General features: G+C 48.5%; 1 protein-coding gene across 1 annotated transcript in view; it reads right to left on the reverse strand.

Moving 5' to 3' along the window:
• Nucleotides 1-19,012, reverse strand: part of WDR3 (WD repeat domain 3) — a 188,218-nt gene that overhangs the window by 109,518 nt on the left and 59,688 nt on the right. Inside the window, exons 16-17 of the mRNA XM_069203010.1 lie at nucleotides 6,891-6,991; nucleotides 3,865-3,976 (exon numbers count right to left, since the gene is read on the reverse strand). Coding sequence (XP_069059111.1) covers nucleotides 3,865-3,976; nucleotides 6,891-6,991 — 213 coding nt within the window. The remainder of the gene's footprint in view (nucleotides 1-3,864; nucleotides 3,977-6,890; nucleotides 6,992-19,012) is intronic.

Genomic DNA, 19,012 nt, shown 5'->3' on the forward strand with positions numbered 1-19,012 from the left:
AGCCCTCTCAAAAGCTGTGAACCATTTGGTGATGTCATCACCATCTTCATATTTTGTTACAATCCCTTTGGGGATTTTTAGGATGTCAGGAGAATCTCTGACCCTATTTAAGTTGCTGCCACCATCGATGGGACCTAGGCCCATCTCTTTTCTTTCCCTTTCTATGGCTAGGAGCTGCTTTTCCAAAGCCAATCTTTTGACCATCCTGGCTAACAGGGGGTCATCTTCACTGGAGTTATCCTCAGTGATTTCAGAGGTGTTGGTCTCTCCTGTGAGGGAACCAGCATCTCTGACTATTATTTTTGGAGTCAGGGTTTGAGGGACCCTGTTCTCCCTAGATAGGACTGGTAGGGGGGAATTGTCCTCCAAGTCACTATCCTCTTCCTCTGAGTTGCCACCCTCAGAGGGGTTGGCCTTTTCAAACTCTGCCAAAAGCTCCTGGAGCTGTATTTTGGTAGGTTTGGGGCCCATTGTTATTTTCTTTATTTTACAGAGTGACCTTAGCTCCCTCATCTTAAGATGGAGGTAAGGTGTGGTGTCGAGTTCCACCACAGTCACATCTGTGCTAGACATTTTGCTTCTAAAAGTTGGAATACTTTTTAAGAATCTACAACTGGTTCTAGAATCTAATTCAAACTTTTTACAAACTTTTAAACTCTAAAAGAAATGCTAAACAGGATCTAACACAAGGCCCTAGCAGGTCTTTTAAGAATTTAGAAAACTTTTCAAATTGCAAAAATCAATTTCTAATGACAATTTTGGAATTTGTCGTGTGATCAGGTATTGGCTGAGTAGTCCAGCAAATGCAAAGTCTTGTACCCCACCGCTGATCCACCAATGTAGGAAGTTGGCTCTGTATGTGCTATTTCAAAGTAAGGAATAGCATGCACAGAGTCCAAGGGTTCCCCTTAGAGGTAAAATAGTGGTAAAAATAGATAATACTAATGCTCTATTTTGTGGTAGTGTGGTCGAGCAGTAGGCTTATCCAAGGAGTAGTGTTAAGCATTTGTTGTACATACACATAGACAATAAATGAGGTACACACACTCAGAGACAAATCCAGCCAATAGGTTTTTATATAGAAAAATATCTTTTCTTAGTTTATTTTAAGAACCACAGGTTCAAATTCTACATGTAATATCTCATTCGAAAGGTATTGCAGGTAAGTACTTTAGGAACTTCAAATCATCAAAATTGCATGTATACTTTTCAAGTTATTGACAAATAGCTGTTTTAAAAGTGGACACTTAGTGCAATTTTCACAGTTCCTGGGGGAGGTAAGTTTTTGTTAGTTTTACCAGGTAAGTAGGACACTTACAGGGTTCAGTTCTTGGTCCAAGGTAGCCCACCGTTGGGGGTTCAGAGCAACCCCAAAGTCACCACACCAGCAGCTCAGGGCCGGTCAGGTGCAGAGTTCAAAGTGGTGCCCAAAACACATAGGCTAGAATGGAGAGAAGGGGGTGCCCCGGTTCCGGTCTGCTTGCAGGTAAGTACCTGCGTCTTCGGAGGGCAGACCAGGGGGGTTTTGTAGGGCACCGGGGGGGACACAAGTCCACACAGAAATTTCACCCTCAGCAGCGCGGGGGCGGCCGGGTGCAGTGTAGAAACAAGCGTCGGGTTTTCAATGTTAGTCTATGAGAGATCTCGGGATCTCTTCAGCGCTGCAGGCAGGCAAGGGGGGGATTCCTCGGGGAAACCTCCACTTGGGCGAGGGAGAGGGACTCCTGGGGGTCACTCCTCCAGTGAAAGTCCGGTCCTTCAGGTCCTGGGGGCTGCGGGTGCAGGGTCTCTCCCAGGCGTCGGGACTTTAGGTTCAAAGAGTTGCGGTCAGGGGAAGCCTCGGGATTCCCTCTGCAGGCGGCGCTGTGGGGGCTCAGGGGTGACAGGTTTTGGTACTCACAGTATCAGAGTAGTCCTGGGGTCCCTCCTGAGGTGTTGGATCGCCACCAGCCGAGTCGGGGTCGCCGGGTGCAGTGTGGCAAGTCTCACGCTTCTTGCGGGGAGCTTGCAGGGTTCTTTCAAGCTGCTGGAAACAAAGTTGCAGCTTTTCTTGGAGCAGGTCCGCTGTCCTCGGGAGTTTCTTGTCTTTTCGAAGCAGGGGCAGTCCTCAGAGGATGTCGAGGTCGCTGGTCCCTTTGGAAGGCGTCGCTGGAGCAGGATCTTTGGAAGGCAGGAGACAGGCCGGTGAGTTTCTGGAGCCAAGGCAGTTGTCGTCTTCTGGTCTTCCGCTGCAGGGGTTTTCAGCTGGGCAGTCCTTCTTCTTGTAGTTGCAGGAATCTAACTTTCTAGGGTTCCGGGTAGCCCTTAAATACTAAATTTAAGGGCGTGTTTAGGTCTGGGGGGTTAGTAGCCAATGGCTACTAGCCCTGAGGGTGGGTACACCCTCTTTGTGCCTCCTCCCAAGGGGAGGGGGTCACAATCCTAACCCTATTGGGGGAATCCTCCATCTGCAAGATGGAGGATTTCTAAAAGTTAGAGTCACTTCAGCTCAGGACACCTTAGGGGCTGTCCTGACTGGCCAGTGACTCCTCCTTGTTTTTCTCATTATTTTCTCCGGCCTTGCCGCCAAAAGTGGGGCCTGGCCGGAGGGGGCGGGCAACTCCACTAAGCTGGAGTGTCCTGCTGGGTTGGCACAAAGGAGGTGAGCCTTTGAGGCTCACCGCCAGGTGTGACAATTCCTGCCTGGGGGAGGTGTTAGCATCTCCACCCAGTGCAGGCTTTGTTACTGGCCTCAGAGTGACAAAGGCACTCTCCCCATGGGGCCAGCAACATGTCTCGGTTTGTGGCAGGCTGCTAAAACTAGTCAGCCTACACAGATAGTCGGTTAAGTTTCAGGGGGCACCTCTAAGGTGCCCTCTGTGGTGTATTTTACAATAAAATGTACACTGGCATCAGTGTGCATTTATTGTGCTGAGAAGTTTGATACCAAACTTCCCAGTTTTCAGTGTAGCCATTATGGTGCTGTGGAGTTCGTGTTTGACAAACTCCCAGACCATATACTCTTATGGCTACCCTGCACTTACAATGTCTAAGGTTTTGCTTAGACACTGTAGGGGCACAGTGCTCATGCACTGGTACCCTCACCTATGGTATAGTGCACCCTGCCTTAGGGCTGTAAGGCCTGCTAGAGGGGTGTCTTACCTATACTGCATAGGCAGTGAGAGGCTGGCATGGCACCCTGAGGGGAGTGCCATGTCGACTTACTCATTTTGTTCTCACCAGCACACACAGGCTTGTAAGCAGTGTGTCTGTGCTGAGTGAGGGGTGTCTAGGGTGGCATAATACATGCTACAGCCCTTAGAGACCTTCCCTGGCATCAGGGCCCTTGGTACCAGAGGTACCAGTTACAAGGGACTTATCTGGATGCCAGGGTGTGCCAATTGTGGAAACAATGGTACATTTTAGGTGAAAGAACACTGGTGCTGGGGCCTGGTTAGCAGGGTCCCAGCACACTTCTCAGTCAAGTCAGCATCAGTATCAGGCAAAAAGTGGGGGGTAACTGCAACAGGGAGCCATTTCTTTACACTCACCTTCAAAGGAAACCTTATCGACACTGTGGACTCTGCTTTTTTCAACCCCAAAATGTTAATCCTTTGTCATTTCTTTCTTTGTCCACAACAAATGACTTTTCTTAATCTTTGATTTAAATAAAGCACAAGCTGGAGCTTGATCACCTACAGGTTCCCTGCAGTCGGAGCCTCCACATTGTCACCAAACTTGCCCAACAATCCACCCTCAGCAAAGCTGCATGAAAAACTAGTATCTAGCACATTCCACGTTTTACTACAACACACCAGAGGCCAGAGAAATTCATCTCAGCCCCGGATATTCCCAAGTCATCCTCTCCACATGTAAGACGCATACCTCAAGAGTCTGAATCTGTTCAAACTTGTCCGCGTCCCACTGCTTAATTTTACGGTCCTTTCCAGCAGTGAAGAAGAGGTGAGACTTGGGTGAGAACTGCAGGAACATCACACTGAGGATGAAAAGAAACAGGGACAGGTTATATCTAACACTAAATCACCTCTCATTGGCAATCAACGTATCCTCATACTCAAAGTCAGTTCAGTTAATAAAACAGGTCCAGCATAGGCGGAGGTTGTGCGGAAACATCCCTCTATCTTGCAACACACTATAGAAGTACTTTTGTCATTCACGTTACAATACGTAAATATTAAAGGCACCAACTGAAGTGCCACTCTGCACATGAGCTGCAGGGAAGACATTTAATTTGCTATAAAAGCTCTCCAAAGTTTGTCAATAGCCAGACATCTCTACTGAAAACACAAATATTGCTCATATGCCTTAAAGAAAACTCTAGCCCCACCATTGTCAGACTGAAGTCCCACCCAAAACACAAGTAGGAACTAGTACTCTATTAACCTACCAAACTTTCAGAAAGTTAGGTGGGGTGAGAAAGAATATACAAGCAAGAGGAAACTTATTTCTTGCACCAACTTTTTCCAGTCTCAAATAATTTTTGTACAAACGTGAACCAAATCATTGGCTCTTTCAAAGCACTGTTCGTTTGTGATCCATAAATAGACCGAATGTGCAACCTTCGAATCACATACACTGAAGAGAATAATGGCTCCAAGGAAACCCAGTCCTTTCCCATCTCCAGTAGGGATGAACCTAAAATAGACCAACTTTCTCCTCGTTACCTACTCCTCCTTGTATTTTGTTCAATAATTCTTCACCAAGAGGTTTGAAGAGGCATTCTGCTGGATACAAGAAGAGTTTAGCTTCTGATGGTGTGGTTGAATGCCAAGCATAAAGTCTATTCCCACCAATCAAACATCTACACCAGCACTGGCCCATTTTGAGAAAAGGCCCCCAAAACATGTAGTACCCCTGTTAAGCTGAAATCGACAATAGCATCTGGTACCTAAACAAGTGTCAAAATGTCCAGAGTGGATGGAGAGGGGACACTCATGACCATGCTTCTGCATGTATAATGAGACACAGTCTCAACTACCTTAGAAATATTAACTCCTGATCTGGAACAAGATGACATGTCTTACACTGTTAGAGATGGAGTATTTATGATTTGACCCCTAGCCAGGTAATGCACAACAAGGTCACAATTCCTATACTATGACACAATCTACATTAACACCTTGGTGAAGTAGGCGGCTTCAAATACCTTCGAACAGTCTGACATCGCACAGGGAATTGAGGACATCCACCTTTTGTTGCAATAGGGAAGATTTTTATGCCTCTGTAGATGAAAAACATAGGTGCATCTAGTGCTAGCCATGTCACACTACATGCACCTAGCCCAACTTCCTGGGAGATACCCTTGGCACAACTGAGAAAGCTAAAAACCAGAGAATTCTTTTCAACTCTGACCTCTTCCACTTCTTGCTGGAAATGATGAGAAAGATCCTCCACATTCTTCACTCAAAGCAGAAGACCATCCTCATCCGTACCAGGACATGCCCATGATGTCTGCATTGATCCGCTCAAGAAATGGACAAAAAGCCCCTAAAGCATGAATCCTGAACATGGGCAACAACGGATGGATCCAAGCCAGAATTTCAGGACTGTGACTGACGTCAAATGAGATCCAGCTAGATTTTTTTAATGCAAATGTATACATTCTAAATGGAACTCATATAGTAAGACAGAGGTCATCATTTAATTAAGGCTTTCGTCAACCCTCCAAAAACCAAATTATACACTCATGCAAGCTAAATAATGGAGCCTATAGGTGTCAAGAGGCAGAATCATGCCACTTCAATCTGAAGACTCTCAACACGCATCTAGTAAAGCAAAGAATTAATTAAAAATTAATTTCAAAATCCTTCACACCGACCACAAGGTGCCTGTGGAAAAGTCCACCCATCCAGTTCCAGAATCTTGCCCCCCGAAACCAACCTTTGGGAACCAGATAAACAAAACTGTCAGTCGTGGTTTGTTATAAAAATGTGAACACCCACAGCACACAAATACCAAAAAAACTTCTTCAGTTACTGAGGGAAATCACAAACAAAGATCAAGGAAAGAGCTGGAAATAGAGTCTTTAGCTGAAACATGAATCTGTCCATCCAGTCCTCATCTGGAGCCTACTGTCGTCCCTTCTGCACAAACAAGTAATCGTAGCACCCACATCTCTGACCACTGTAGCACATGCTAGTCCAAGAACTACAGCTAGTGCCTTGGTGCAGGGTGTTAGACCTGCTGGGACCCAAAGGCAGGGTCCAAGTGTCCAGTTATCTAGAGGGAGAAAACTCCACCAGGACAGAAAGGCAGAGTAAGCAATTCGACAATAGGGCTCAACAGTGCCGAGACGTAACTGAAGGAAGAAATGTATGAGTAGTGCCAGAGCTATCGATGAGCAATAAAATGCACTCCTTATACAATGTGGTAACATTAAACCCCACCTCCAGTGAGCTCGTTTCGAGTATCATCTAAGACCAGTGGAAACTTACCAGCAAGCCACCTAGAGGCATGCAGGTGGCAGGCAGGCAGGCTTTCAATCTCCACCTGACGGATTTTAAAGTAACACCCACAAACATAATGAGCACCCCTGGATAAGAGTCCAGCAGGAGAATTCAGAACCACAGTGCCAAAGATGCACCCAACGTAAGAAGATTACTACAATGCCATATTAAACTGTAAGCGGTATCACTTCGCTGCAGTAACAAGACTCCACATTCACACTACGGCAAACACTGGCAGTAGTTTAAAAAACCTAAAAGTTTCTACTCCAAGCCTGTAAGAGCTGGAAAGAAGAACGATTCATTACAAGGACAACTCCTTCGTACTATACACCCCTCCAGAAGAGGGGAGCCTGGGACCAACATTAGATCTAATCCTTAGGGGTCAGTGAGGTTAGGACAGCATGAAATTTAGCCCCACGAGCAGACTCTCTGTGAGCTTCTCACCTGTCCTCATGAGCGAAGAGGGAGCGGTGGCAGTCCCCAAAGTCCAGCCCCCAGATTTTGACATTTCTGTCTGCCGAGCCGGTGGCAATCAGGGCACTGTCCTGTGTGAAGGAATACATCATGAGACTGAATCAGACTCTGTACTGAAACATTTAGTAAACTCAACTCAATACTTTGTTAGATGATATACCACAAAGGTCCAACTGCACAAGCAAGACAGGAAAAAGATCTAAAAAGGCAATAGCAAGCATATGAAAACTTGCAACACAAATATAATCTACTGTACAGAACGACACATAAAAAAATCTCAGTGGATAATTGTAGGAAAGTACCATCTTGCCTGGCATGTTACCCCCATATTTCACTGTACATATGTTGTTTTAGTTGTATGTCACTGGGACCCTGCCAGGCAGGGCCCCAGTGCTCATAAGTGTGACCTGTATGTGTTCCCTGTGTGATGCCTAACTGTCTCACTGAGGCTCTGCTAACCAGAACCTCAGTGGTTATGCTCTCTCTGCTTTCCAAATTTGTCCCTAACAGGCTAGTGACTAAATTTACCAATTCACATTGGCATACTGGTACACCCATATAATTTCCTAGTATATGGTACTGAGGTACCCAGGGTATTGGGGTTCCAGGAGATCCCTATGGGCTGCAGCATTTCTTTTGCCACCCATAGGGAGCTCTGACAATTCTTACAGAGGCCTGCCACTGTAGCCTGAGTTAAATAACGTCCATGTTATTTCACAGCCATTTACCACTGCACTTAAGTAACTTATAAGTCACCTATATGTCTAACCTTCACCTGGTAAAGGTTAGGTGCAAAGTTACTTAGTGTGTGGGCACCCTGGCATTAGCCAAGGTGCCCCCACATCGTTCAGGGCAAAGTCCCCGGACTTTGTGAGTGCGAGGAAACCATTACACGCGTGCACTGTACATAGGTCACTACCTATGTACAGAGTCACAATGGTAACTCCGAACATGGCCATGTAACATGTCTAAGATCATGGAATTGTCACCCCAATGCCATTCTGGCATTGGAGGGACAATTCCATGATCCCCCGGGTCTCTAGCATAGTACCCGGGTACTGCCAAACTGCCTTTCCTGGGTCTCCACTGCAGCTGCTGCCAACCCCTCAGACAGGTTTCTGCCCTCCTGGGGTCCAGCCAGGCCTGGCCCAGGAAGGCAGAACAAAGGACTTTCTCTGAGAGAGGGTGTTACACCCTCTCCCTTTGGAAATAGGTGTGAGGGCTGGGGAGGAGTAGCTTCCCCCAGCCTCTGGAAATGCTTTGATAGGCACAGATGGTTCCCATCTCTGCATAAGCCAGCCTACACCCCCAGCCCTGCTCTGGCGCAAAACTGAACAAAGGAAAGGGGAGTGACCATTCCCCTAAGCTGCACCTCCCAGGGGAGGTGCCCAGAGCTCCTCCAGTGTGTCCCAGACCTCTGCCATCTTGGAAACAGAGGTGTTTGTGGCACACTGGACTGCTCTGAGTGGTGAGTGCCAGCATGTGACGTCAGAGGCCCCTTCTGATAGGCTCTTACCTCTCTTGGTAGCCAATCCTCCTTCCTTGGTAGCCAAACCTCCTTTTCTGGCTATTTAGGGTCTCTGCTTTGGGGAATTCTTTAGATAACGAATGCAAGAGCTCATCAGAGTTCCTCTGCATCTCCCTCTTCACCTTCTGCCAAAGGATCGAGCGCTGACTGCTCAGGACGCCTGCAAAACTGCAACAAAGTAGCAAGACAACTACTAGCAACCTTGTATCGCTTCATCCTGCCGGCTTTCTCAACTGTTTCCAGGTGGTGCATGCTCTGGGGGTAGCCTGCCTCCTCTCTGCACCAGGAGCTCTGAAGAAATCTCCTGTGGGTCGACGGAATCTTCCCCCTGCAACCGCAGGCAACAAAAAACTGCATCACTGGTCCTCTGGGTCCCCTCTCAGCACGACGAGCGTGGTCCCTGGAACTCAGCAACTCTGTCCAAGTGACTCCCACATTCCAGTGACTCTTCAGTCCAAGTTTGGTGGAGGTAAGTCCTTGCCTCCCCATGCTAGACTGCATTGCTGGGTGCCGCGTGATTTGCAGCTGCTCCGGCTCCTGTGCACTCTTCCAGGATTTCCTTCGTGCACAGACAAGCCTGGGTCCCCCACACTCTAACCTGCAGTGCACAACCTTCTGAGTTGTCCTCCGGCGTCATGGGACTCCCTTTTGTGACTTCGCGTGGACTCTGGTTCACTCTTCTTCCAAGTGCCTGTTCAGGTACTTCTGCGGGTGCTGCCTGCTTCTGTGAGGGCTCCCTGACTTGCTGGGCGCCCCCTCTGTCTCCTCCTCCAAGTGGCGACATCCTGGTCTCTCCTGGGCCACAGCAGCACTCAAAAACCTCTACCGTGACCCTTGCAGCAAGCAAGGCTTGTTTGCGGTCTTTCTGCGTGGGAACACCTCTTCAAGCTTCATTGCGACGTGGGACATCCGTCTTCCAAAGGAGAAGTCCCTAGCTCTTTTCTTTCTTGCAGAACTCCATGCTTCTTCCATCCGGTGGCAGCTTCCTTGCACCCTCAGCTGGCATTTCCTGGGCTCCTGCCCACTCTCTACACTGTCACGACTAATGGACTTGGTCCCCTTGTCTTACAGGTACTCGGGTCCGGAAATCCACTGTTGTTGCATTGCTGGTGTTTGTTCTTCCTGCAGAACCCCCCTATCACGACTTCTGTGCTCTCTGGGGGAAGTAGGTGCACTTTACACCTCCCTTTCAGGGTCTTGGGGTGGGCTATTTTTCTAACCCTCACTGTTTTCTTACAGTCCCAGCAACCCACTACAAGCTCACATAGGTTTGGGGTCCATTCGTGGTTCGCATTCCACTTTTGGAGTATATGGTTTGTGTTGCCCCTATACCTATGTGCTCCTATTGCAATCTACTGTAATTTTACACTGCTTGCAATACTTTTCTTGCTATTACCTGCATAATTTTGGTATTGTGTACATATATTGTAGGAAGTTGGCTCTGTATGTGCTATTTCAAAGTAAGGAATAGCATGCACAGAGTCCAAGGGTTCCCCTTAGAGGTAAAATAGTGGTAAAAAGAGATAATACTAATGCTCTATTTTGTGGTAGTGTGGTCGAGCAGTAGGCTTATCCAAGGAGTAGTGTTAAGCATTTGTTGTACATACACAGACAATAAATGAGGTACACACACTCAGAGACAAATCCAGCCAATAGGTTTTGTAAAGAAAAATATATTTTCTTAGTTTATTTTAAGAACCACAGGTTCAAATTTAACATGTAATATCTTGTTTGAAAGGTATTGCAGGTAAGTACATTAGGAACTTTGAATCATTTCAATTGCATCTATACTTTTCAAGTTATTCACAAATAGCTATTTTAAAAGTGGACACTTAGTGCAATTTTCACAGTTCTTGGGGGAGGTAAGTTTTTGTTAGTTTTACCAGGTAAGTAAGACACTTACAGGGTTCAGTTCTTGGTCCAAGGTAGCCCACCGTTGGGGGTTCAGAGCAACCCCAAAGTTACCACACCAGCAGCTCAGGGCCGGTCAGGTGCAGAGTTCAAAGTGGTGCCCAAAACGCATAGGCTCCAATGGAGAGAAGGGGGTGCCCCGGTTCCAGTCTGCCAGCAGGTAAGTACCCGCGTCTTCGGAGGGCAGACCAGGGGGGTTTTGTAGGGCACCGGGGGGGACACAAGCCCACACAGAAATTTCACCCTCAGCGGCGCGGGGGCGGCCGGGTGCAGTGTTAGAACAAGCGTCGGGTTCACAATGGAAGTCAATGAGAGATCAAGGGATCTCTTCAGCGCTGCAGGCAGGCAAGGGGGGGCTTCCTCGGGGAAACCTCCACTTGGGCAAGGGAGAGGGACTCCTGGGGGTCACTTCTGCAGTGAAAGTCCGGTCCTTCAGGTCCTGGGGGCTGCGGGTGCAGGGTCTTTTCCAGGCGTCGGGACTTAGGTTTCAGAGAGTCGCGGTCAGGGGAAGCCTCGGGATTCCCTCTGCAGGCGGCGCTGTGGGGGCTCAGGGGGGACAGGTTTTGGTACTCACAGTCGTAGAGTAGTCCGGGGGTCCTCCCTGAGGTGTTGGTTCTCCACCAGCCGAGTCGGGGTCGCCGGGTGCAGTGTTGCAAGTCTCACGCTTCTTGCGGGGAGATTGCAGGGTTCTTTAAAGCTGCTCCTTTGGATAAAGTTGCAGTCTTTTTGGAGCAGGTCCGCTGTCCTCGGGAGTTTCTTCTCGTCGTCGAAGCAGGGCAGTCCTCAGAGGATGCAGAGGTCGCTGGTCCCTTTGGAAGGCGTCGCTGGAGCAGAGTTCTTTGGAAGGCAGGAGACAGGCCGGTGAGTTTCTGGAGCCAAGGCAGTTGTTGTCTTCTGGTCTTCCTCTGCAGGGGTTTTCAGCTAGGCAGTCCTCCTTCTTGTTGTTGCAGGAATCTAGTTTCTAGGTTCAGGGAGAGCCCTTAAATACTAAATTTAAGGGCGTGTTTAGGTCTGGGGCGTTAGTAGCCAATGGCTACTAGCCCTGAGGGTGAGTATACCCTCTTTGTGCCTCCTCCCAAGGGGAGGGGGTCACATCCCTAATCCTATTGGGGGAATCCTCCATCTGCAAGATGGAGGATTTCTAAAAGTTAGAGTCACCTCAGCTCAGGACACCTTAGGGGCTGTCCTGACTGGCCAGTGACTCCTCCTTGTTGCTTTCTTTGTTCCCTCCAGCCTTGCCGCCAAAAGTGGGGGCCGTGGCCGGAGGGGGCGGGCAACTCCACTAAGCTGGAGTGCCCTGCTGGGCTGTGACAAAGGGGTGAGCCTTTGAGGCTCACCGCCAGGTGTTACAGCTCCTGCCTGGGGGAGGTGTTAGCATCTCCACCCAGTGCAGGCTTTGTTACTGGCCTCAGAGTGACAAAGGCACTCTCCCCATGGGGCCAGCAACATGTCTCTAGTGTGGCAGGCTGCTGGAACCAGTCAGCCTACACAGATAGTCGGTTAAGTTTCAGGGGGCACCTCTAAGGTGCCCTCTGTGGTGTATTTTACAATAAAATGTACACTGGCATCAGTGTGCATTTATTGTGCTGAGAAGTTTGATACCAAACTTCCCAGTTTTCAGTGTAGCCATTATGGTGCTGTGGAGTTCGTGTAAAACAGACTCCCAGACCATATACTCTTATGGCTACCCTGCACTTACAATGTCTAAGGTTTTGCTTAGACACTGTAGGGGGCACAGTGCTCATGCACTGGTACCCTCACCTATGGTATAGTGCACCCTGCCTTAGGGCTGTAAGGCCTGCTAGAGGGGTGTCTTACCTATACTGCATAGGCAGTGAGAGGCTGGCATGGCACCCTGAGGGGAGTGCCATGTCGACTTACTCATTTTGTTCTCACTAGCACACACAAGCTGGTAAGCAGTGTGTCTGTGCTGAGTGAGGGGTCTCTTAGGGTGGCATAATACATGCTGCAGCCCTTAGAGACCTTCCCTGGCATCAGGGCCCTTGGTACCAGAGGTACCAGTTACAAGGGACTTATCTGGATGCCAGGGTGTGCCAATTGTGGAATCAAAAGTACAGGTTAGGGAAAGAACACTGGTGCTGGGGCCTGGTTAGCAGGCCTCAGCACACTTTCAATTCAAAACATAGCATCAGCAAAGGCAAAAAGTCAGGGGGTAACCATGCCAAGGAGGCATTTCCTTACACAACCCCCCCCCACCCCCCCCAAACGAAAGAGGATGAGACTAACCTTTCCCAAGAGAGTCTTCATTTTCTAAGTGGAAGAACCTGGAAAGGCCATCTGCATTGGCATGGGCAGTCCCAGGTCTGTGTTCCACTATAAAGTCCATTCCCTGTAGGGAGATGGACCACCTCAACAGTTTTGGATTTTCACCTTTCATTTGCATCAGCCATCTGAGAGGTCTGTGGTCAGTCTGAACTAGGAAGTGAGTACCAAAGAGGTATGGTCTCAGCTTCTTCAGGGACCAAACCACAGCAAAGGCCTCCCTCTCAATGGCACTCCAACGCTGCTCCCTGGGGAGTAACCTCCTGCTAATGAAAGCAACAGGCTGGTCAAGGCCATCATCATTTGTTTGGGACAAAACTGCCCCTATCCCATGTTCAGAGGCATCTGTTTGCACAATGAACTGCTTGGAGTAATCTGGAGCTTTTAGAACTGGTGCTGTGCACATAGCTTGTTTCAGGGTGTCAAAGGCCTGTTGGCATTCTACAGTCCAGTTTACTTTCTTGGGCATTTTCTTGGAGGTGAGTTCTGTGAGGGCTGTCACAATGGATCCATATCCCTTCACAAACCTCCTATAGTACCCAGTCAAGCCAAGGAATGCCCTGACTTGAGTCTGGGTTTTTGGAGCTACCCAGTCCAGAATAGTCTGGATCTTGGGTTGGAGTGGCTGAACTTGGCCTCCACCTACAAGGTGTCCCAAGTAAACCACAGTTCCCTGCCCTATCTGGCATTTGGATGCCTTGATAGAGAGGCCTGCAGATTGCAGAGCCTTCAAAACCTTCTTCAGGTGGACCAGGTGATCCTGCCAGGTGGAGCTGAAGACAGCAATATCATCAAGATAAGCTGCACTAAAGGATTCCAGCCCAGCAAGGACTTGATTCACCAACCTTTGGAAGGTGGCAGGGGCATTCTTTAAACCAAAGGGCATAACAGTGAACTGATAATGCCCATCAGGTGTGGAGAATGCTGTCTTTTCTTTTGCTCCAGGGGCCATTTTGATTTGCCAGTACCCTGCTGTTAAGTCAAAGGTACTTAAGAATTTGGCAGCCCCTAATTTGTCTATTAGCTCATCAGCTCTAGGAATGGGATGAGCATCTGTCTTGGTGACAGAGTTGAGACCTCTGTAGTCCACACAAAACCTCATCTCTCTCTTTCCTTCTTTGGTGTGAGGTTTGGGGACTAAGACCACTGGGCTAGCCCAGGGGCTGTCAGAGTACTCAATTACTCCCAATTCCAGCATCTTGTGGACTTCCACCTTGATGCTTTCCTTAACTTGGTCAGACTGTCTAAATATTTTGTTTTTGACAGGCATGCTGTCTCCTGTGTCCACATCATGGGTACACAGGTGTGTCTGACCAGGGGTTAGGGAAAAGAGTTCAGCAAACTGCTGCAGGACCTTCCTGCAGTCAGACTGCTGTTGGCTAGAGAGGGTGTCTGAGTAGATCACTCCATCTACTGAGCCATCTTTAGGGTCTAATGAGAGGAGATCAGGGAGAGGTTCACTCTCAGCTTCCTGGTCCTCATCTGTTACCATCAACAGATTTACATCAGCCCTGTCATGGAAGAGCTTAAGGCGGTTCACATGGATCACCCTCTTGGGGCTCCTGCTTGTGCCTAGGTCCACCAGGTAGGTGACCTGACTCTTCCTCTCTAGTACTGGGTAAGGGCCACTCCGTTTGTCCTGGAGTGCCCTGGGAGCCACAGGCTCCAGAACCCAGACTTTCTGCCCTGGTTGAAATTCAACCAGTGCAGCCTTTTGGTCATACCACAACTTCTGGAGTTGTTGGCTGGCCTCAAGGTTTTTACTTGCCTTTTCCATGTACTCTGCCATCCTTGAGCGAAGGCCAAGTACATAGTCCACTATGTCTTGTTTAGGCTCATGAAGAGGTCTCTCCCAGCCTTCTTTAACAAGAGCAAGTGGTCCCCTTACAGGGTGGCCAAACAGAAGTTCAAAGGGTGAGAATCCTACTCCCTTCTGAGGCACCTCTCTGTAAGCGAAAAGCAGACATGGCAGGAGGACATCCCATCTCCTTTTGAGTTTTTCTGGGAGCCCCATGATCATGCCCTTTAATGTCTTGTTGAATCTCTCAACAAGGCCATTAGTTTGTGGATGATATGGTGTAGTGAATTTATAAGTCACTCCACACTCATTCCACATGTGTTTTAGGTAAGCTGACATGAAGTTGGTACCTCTGTCAGAAACCACCTCCTTAGGGAAACCCACTCTGGTAAAGATACCAATGAGGGCCTTGGCTACTGCAGGGGCAGTAGTCGACCTAAGGGGAATAGCTTCAGGATACCTAGTAGCATGATCCACTACTACTAGGATGTACATATTTCCTGAGGCTGTGGGAGGTTCTAGTGGACCAACTATGTCCACACCCACTCTTTCAAAGGGGACCCCCACCACTGGAAGTGGAATGAGGGGGGCCTTTGGATGCCCACCTGTCTTACCACTGGCTTGACAGGTGGGGCAGGAGAGGCAAAACTCCTTAACCTTCTGGGACATATTGGGCCAGTAGAAGTGGTTGACTAACCTCTCCCACGTCTTGGTTTGTCCCAAATGCCCAGCAAGGGGAATATCATGGGCTAAGGTCAGAATAAACTCTCTGAAACCCTGAGGCACTACCACTCTCCTAGTGGCACCAGGTTTGGGATCTCTTGCCTCAGTGTACAGGAGTCCATCTTCCCAATAGACCCTATGTGTTCCATTTTTCTTGCCTTTGGACTCTTCAGCAGCTTGCTGCCTAAGGCCTTCAAGAGAGGGACAGGTTTCTTGTCCCTTACACAACTCTTCCCTTGAGGGTCCCCCTGGGCCCAAGAGCTCAACCTGATAAGGTTCCAGCTCCATAGGCTCAGTTCCCTCAGAGGGCAGAACTTCTTCCTGAGAAGAGAGGTTCTCTTTTTGGTGTTGTGTTGCAGCTGGTTTCCCAGCTGACTTTCCTTTTCTCTTGGTAGGCTGGGCCATTTTTCCAGACTCCAGCTCTACTTTTTCACCCTGTGCCTTGCACTGTGCCCTAGTCTTGACACACACCAGTTCAGGGATACCCAGCATGGCTGCATGGGTTTTCAGTTCTACCTCAGTCCATGCTGAGGACTCCAGGTCATTTCCAAGCAAACAGTCTACTGGGATATTTGAGGAGACCACCACCTGTTTCAGGCCATTGACCCCTCCCCACTCTAAAGTTACCATAGCCATGGGATGTACTTTAGTCTGATTGTCAGCGTTGGTGACTGGATAAGTTTGTCCAGTCAGGTATTGGCCAGGGGAAACCAGTTTCTCTGTCACCATGGTGACACTGGCACCTGTATCCCTCAGGCCCTCTACACTTGTCCCATTAATTAAGAGCTGCTGCCTGTATTTTTGCATGTTAGGGGGCCAGGCAGCCAGTGTGGCTAAATCCACCCCATCCTCAGAGACTAATGTAGCTTCAGTGTGACACCTGATTTGCTCTGGGCACACTGTTGATCCCACTTGGAGACTGGCCATTCCAGTTTTGGCTGGATGGGAGTTAGAAGTGGTATATTTCTTGGGACAGGCCTTGTCTGCAGTTTGGTGTCCAGACTGACTACAGTTTCGACACCAGGCCTTTTTGGGATCAAAGTTTTTACCCTTGTACCCAGGATTGTTTTGTGAAGAGGCTCTGGGCCCACCCTCCTGTGCAGGTTTTTGGGGGCCTATAGAAGACTCTTTACTATTTTTATTTTTGGCTGTCTCACCACCTTTCCCCTGGGGAGGTTTTGTGACCCCTTTCTTTTGGTCACCCCCTGTGGAAGTTTTGGACACCCTAGTCTTGACCCAATGGTCCGCCTTCTTTCCCAATTCTTGGGGAGAAATTGGTCCTAGGTCCACCAGATGCTGATGCAGTTTATCATTGAAACAATTACTTAATAGGTGTTCTTTCAAAAATAAATTGTACAGCCCATCATAATCATTTGCACCATTTCCTTGAATCCAACCATCTAGTGTTTTTACTGAGTAGTCTACAAAGTCAACCCAGGTCTGGCTCGAGGATTTTTGAGCCCCCCTGAATCTAATCCTATACTCCTCAGTGGAGAATCCAAAGCCCTCAATCAGGGTACCCTTCATGAGGTCATAAGATTCTGCATCTTTTTTAGAGAGTGTGAGGAGTCTATCCCTACACTTTCCTGTGAACATTTCCCAAAGGAGAGCACCCCAGTGAGATTTGTTCACTTTTCTGGTTACACAAGCCCTCTCAAAAGCTGTGAACCATTTGGTGATATCATCACCATCTTCATATTTAGTTACAATCCCTTTGGGGATTTTCAACATGTCAGGAGAATCTCTGACCCTAGTTATGTTGCTGCCACCATTGATGGGTCCTAGGCCCATCTCTTGTCTTTCCCTTTCTATGGCTAGGATCTGTTTTTCCAAAGCCAATCTTTTGGCCATCCTGGCTAACTGGATGTCCTCTTCACTGGAGTTATCCTCAGTGATTTCAGAGAGGTTGGACCCTCCTGTGAGGGAGGCAGCATCTCTGACTATTATTTTTGGGGTCAGGGCTTGAGAAGCCCTGTTCTCCCTAGATAGGACTGGTGGAGGGGATTCTTCCTCCAGTTCACTATCATCTTCCTCTGTGTTATCCACAGAGGGGTTGGCTCTATCATACTCTGCCAACAGCTCCTGGAGCTGTGCTTTGGTAGGTCTGGAGCCCATTGTTATTTTTCTTATGTTACAGAGTGACCTTAGCTCTCTCATCTGGAGATGGAGGTAAGGTGTGGTGTCGAGTTCCACCACATTCACATCTGTGCTAGACATTATGCTTCTAAAAGTTGGAATACTTTTTAAGAAACTAAACTGGTTCTAGAATCTAATTCAAACTTTTACAAACTTTTAAACTCTAAAAGAAATGCTAACAGGGACTAACACAAGGCCCTAGCAGGACTTTAAAGAATTTAGAAAACTTTTCAAATTGCAAAAATCAATTTCTAATGACAATTTTGGAATTTGTCGTGTGATCAGGTATTGGCTGAGTAGTCCAGCAAATGCAAAGTCTTGTACCCCACCGCTGATCCACCAATGTAGGAAGTTGGCTCTGTATGTGCTATTTCAAAGTAAGGAATAGCATGCACAGAGTCCAAGGGTTCCCCTTAGAGGTAAAATAGTGGTAAAAAGAGATAATACTAATGCTCTATTTTGTGGTAGTGTGGTCGAGCAGTAGGCTTATCCAAGGAGTAGTGTTAAGCATTTGTTGTACATACACATAGACAATAAATGAGGTACACACACTCAGAGACAAATCCAGCCAATAGGTTTTGTATAGAAAAATATCTTTTCTTAGTTTATTTTAAGAACCACAGGTTCAAATTTAACATGTAATATCTTGTTTGAAAGGTATTGCAGGTAAGTACATTAGGAACTTTGAATCATTTCAATTGCATGTATACTTTTCAAGTTATTCACAAATAGCTATTTTAAAAGTGGACACAGTGCAATTTTCACAGTTCCTGGGGGAGGTAAGTTTTTGTTAGTTTTACCAGGTAAGTAAGACACTTACAGGGTTCAGCTCTTGGTCCAAGGTAGCCCACCGTTGGGGGTTCAGAGCAACCCCAAAGTTACCACACCAGCAGCTCAGGGCCGGTCAGGTGCAGAGTTCAAAGTGGTGCCCAAAACGCATAGGCTCCAATGGAGAGAAGGGGGTGCCCCGGTTCCAGTCTGCCAGCAGGTAAGTACCCGCGTCTTCGGAGGGCAGACCAGGGGGGTTTTGTAGGGCACCGGGGGGGACACAAGCCCACACAGAAATTTCACCCTCAGCGGCGCGGGGGCGGCCGGGTGCAGTGTTAGAACAAGCGTCGGGTTCGCAATGGAAGTCAATGAGAGATCAAGGGATCTCTTCAGCGCTGCAGGCAGGCAAGGGGGGGGCTTCCTCGGGGAAACCTCCACTTGAGCAAGGGAGAGGGACTCCTGGGGGTCACTTCTGCAGTGAAAGTCCGGTCCTTCAGGTCCTGGGGGCTGCGGGTGCAGGGTCTTTTCCAGGCGTCGGGACTTAGGTTTCAGAGAGTCGCGGTCAGGGGAAGCCTCGGGATTCCCTCTGCAGGCGGCGCTGTGGGGGCTCAGGGGGGACAGGTTTTGGTACTCACAGTCGTAGAGTAGTCCGGGGGTCCTCCCTGAGGTGTTGGTTCTCCACCAGCCGAGTCGGGGTCGCCGGGTGCAGTGTTGCAAGTCTCACGCTTCTTGCGGGGAGATTGCAGGGTTCTTTAAAGCTGCTCCTTTGGATAAAGTTGCAGTCTTTTTGGAGCAGGTCCGCTGTCCTCGGGAGTTTCTTGTCGTCGTCGAAGCAGGGCAGTCCTCAGAGGATGCAGAGGTCGCTGGTCCCTTTGGAAGGCGTTGCTGGAGCAGAGTTCTTTGGAAGGCAGGAGACAGGCCGGTGAGTTTCTGGAGCCAAGGCAG

The sequence above is a fragment of the Pleurodeles waltl genome, chromosome 8 (genome assembly GCF_031143425.1).
Source record: "Pleurodeles waltl isolate 20211129_DDA chromosome 8, aPleWal1.hap1.20221129, whole genome shotgun sequence".
NCBI classification, from domain to species: domain Eukaryota; kingdom Metazoa; phylum Chordata; class Amphibia; order Caudata; family Salamandridae; genus Pleurodeles; species Pleurodeles waltl.